Source organism: Crocodylus porosus, unplaced genomic scaffold (genome assembly GCF_001723895.1).
Source record: "Crocodylus porosus isolate Cpor-Errol unplaced genomic scaffold, CroPor_comp1, whole genome shotgun sequence".
Taxonomy (NCBI): domain Eukaryota; kingdom Metazoa; phylum Chordata; order Crocodylia; family Crocodylidae; genus Crocodylus; species Crocodylus porosus.
In genome coordinates this window covers 73459666-73461384 of record NW_017728947.1, presented here as the reverse complement: position 1 = coordinate 73461384, position 1719 = coordinate 73459666, and the positions used below count along the sequence as shown (strand labels likewise).

Sequence of the window (1719 nt, the reverse complement as noted above, 5' to 3'; positions counted from 1 at the left end):
CAAAGTAGCACATGTATAGGCAGCCTATATCCAAAACCCAATGCAGGATGACTTGCATTGATTTTGATAGGCTTTGAATCAGGCTAAAGAATCATGGAGAAACCTGTAACTACAGTAAAAACCAACAAAAACCCTTTAACATTACAGTACAGAAAACTGTACTAAATTAAATACGAATACCTACTTTAAAAAATAGTCATATAACGTGTACAATGAACACCAAGAACTGAAATAAAAATAAAGGCTTTCTTAACCCCTGCAAGATTACAGCAAACAGTTAACTTCAGTGTTATGCACAGAGTTATCTACATCACTTATAATATCTAGGAGGAAGAAAATGCACAAATAAGACAGCATATTGATTTCTATTCCATCAGAAACACAGAAAAAAGTATGCACAATTAATGAAAAATTGTAACACTGATATGGAAAAAACGATGGACAAAAATCTACAAAAGCATGAGACATGACAGAGTTTAAAAAAGATGTGAAAAGCAGGAGACAGTTAAAATATTTCACTTGTTTTATCACAGTTATCATGGATCTTGTTTACATATGCTAAAGCCACAAAGCTGACATGGTCCAAAACAGTGGTGCCCAAGCTTTTGGCCCCTCAGACTGGATGAGCAATATGGGGGCGGCTGTTGGACCTGATCCTGCGGGGATCACAACTGCTGCAATCCTGAGGGCTTGGGGGTGCAAGAAACCCCTGGACTCTGGGTATCACAGCTGCCCTGATCCCTAAAGCCCCGGGGGGCCTGAAACCCCCAGATCCTGGGAAGCACAGCTGCCCCGATGCAGAAGCTCCCAGACCCTGGGGGTCTTATCAAACTTTATAGCTGGCTGGAGTTTTTTACTGTGTAATAGCTACTTTGCATGTGTAGCTGGTATCCAGCTAATTGTGCAATACCTGTAACATGTAGAGCAGGCCTAATACATACCTGTAAGAAATTTACTTGCTCCATATAGCATAAACCCATGAAATAATAAATTTCTGCAGTCTCAAATGTATTAGGCAGGGGTTTTGCTGAAGAAGCCAGGAGTTTCAAAGCTGCTTTAAAACTTTCCAATGCTTCCTGTAATAATAAAGGATATTATCCTAATACATGTAAAAGAATTGTAACTAAACTCTATAACTACAAATGTTAAAAGGGATGTACAAAAAATTTTAAAATTCAGCCCATGTCCTTTTTCTCCTTTTCCTCTGATATAAAAAAAAGCCCTAAGTTATTTCTGTTTTGCTTTTAAAGGGCTGTTCTTAACCTTATAAATGTAAGAAATGTCAAGTCTAGCACTTCCTTGGTTTTGCTAGAGGCACTTAGTGCCCTCAAATTTTAATTGAATGTGTGAGGATAATTAACATAACCTTTCTTCAAAACATTTCATTAGTTGCCAGACATAATAGGTTTAACCAGAGGTATAACTTTCAAGTTTGATTAATATTCTTTAGTACTCCTCTGCTTTCAGTATCCTGCTTCCTTTGATGTCATAATCTGACTAAGGACCAGATTCTAATCAATCTCATAGGTGTCTTAACAGGACTTAAGCAGAAGTTAGGTGCCCAAGTCACAAAAAAGCAACCCAAATCAACCTTTCTCTTTTGGCCTTAAAGCCATTTAGCATCCCTAAACTTATATGGCCCTCTGACTACTATCCCATGCTCCTCATCTATGTGGGCATGAATGACACTGCTCAGAGCAATTGCGGCCAGGTCATGAG

At 38.4% G+C, this 1719-nt stretch overlaps 1 protein-coding gene across 1 annotated transcript in view; it reads right to left on the bottom strand.

Moving 5' to 3' along the window:
• TTC6 (tetratricopeptide repeat domain 6) overlaps positions 1-1719 on the bottom strand; it is a 123084-nt gene that overhangs the window by 37534 nt on the left and 83831 nt on the right. Inside the window, exon 23 of the mRNA XM_019551126.1 lies at positions 911-1076. Coding sequence (XP_019406671.1) covers positions 911-1076 — 166 coding nt within the window. The remainder of the gene's footprint in view (positions 1-910; positions 1077-1719) is intronic.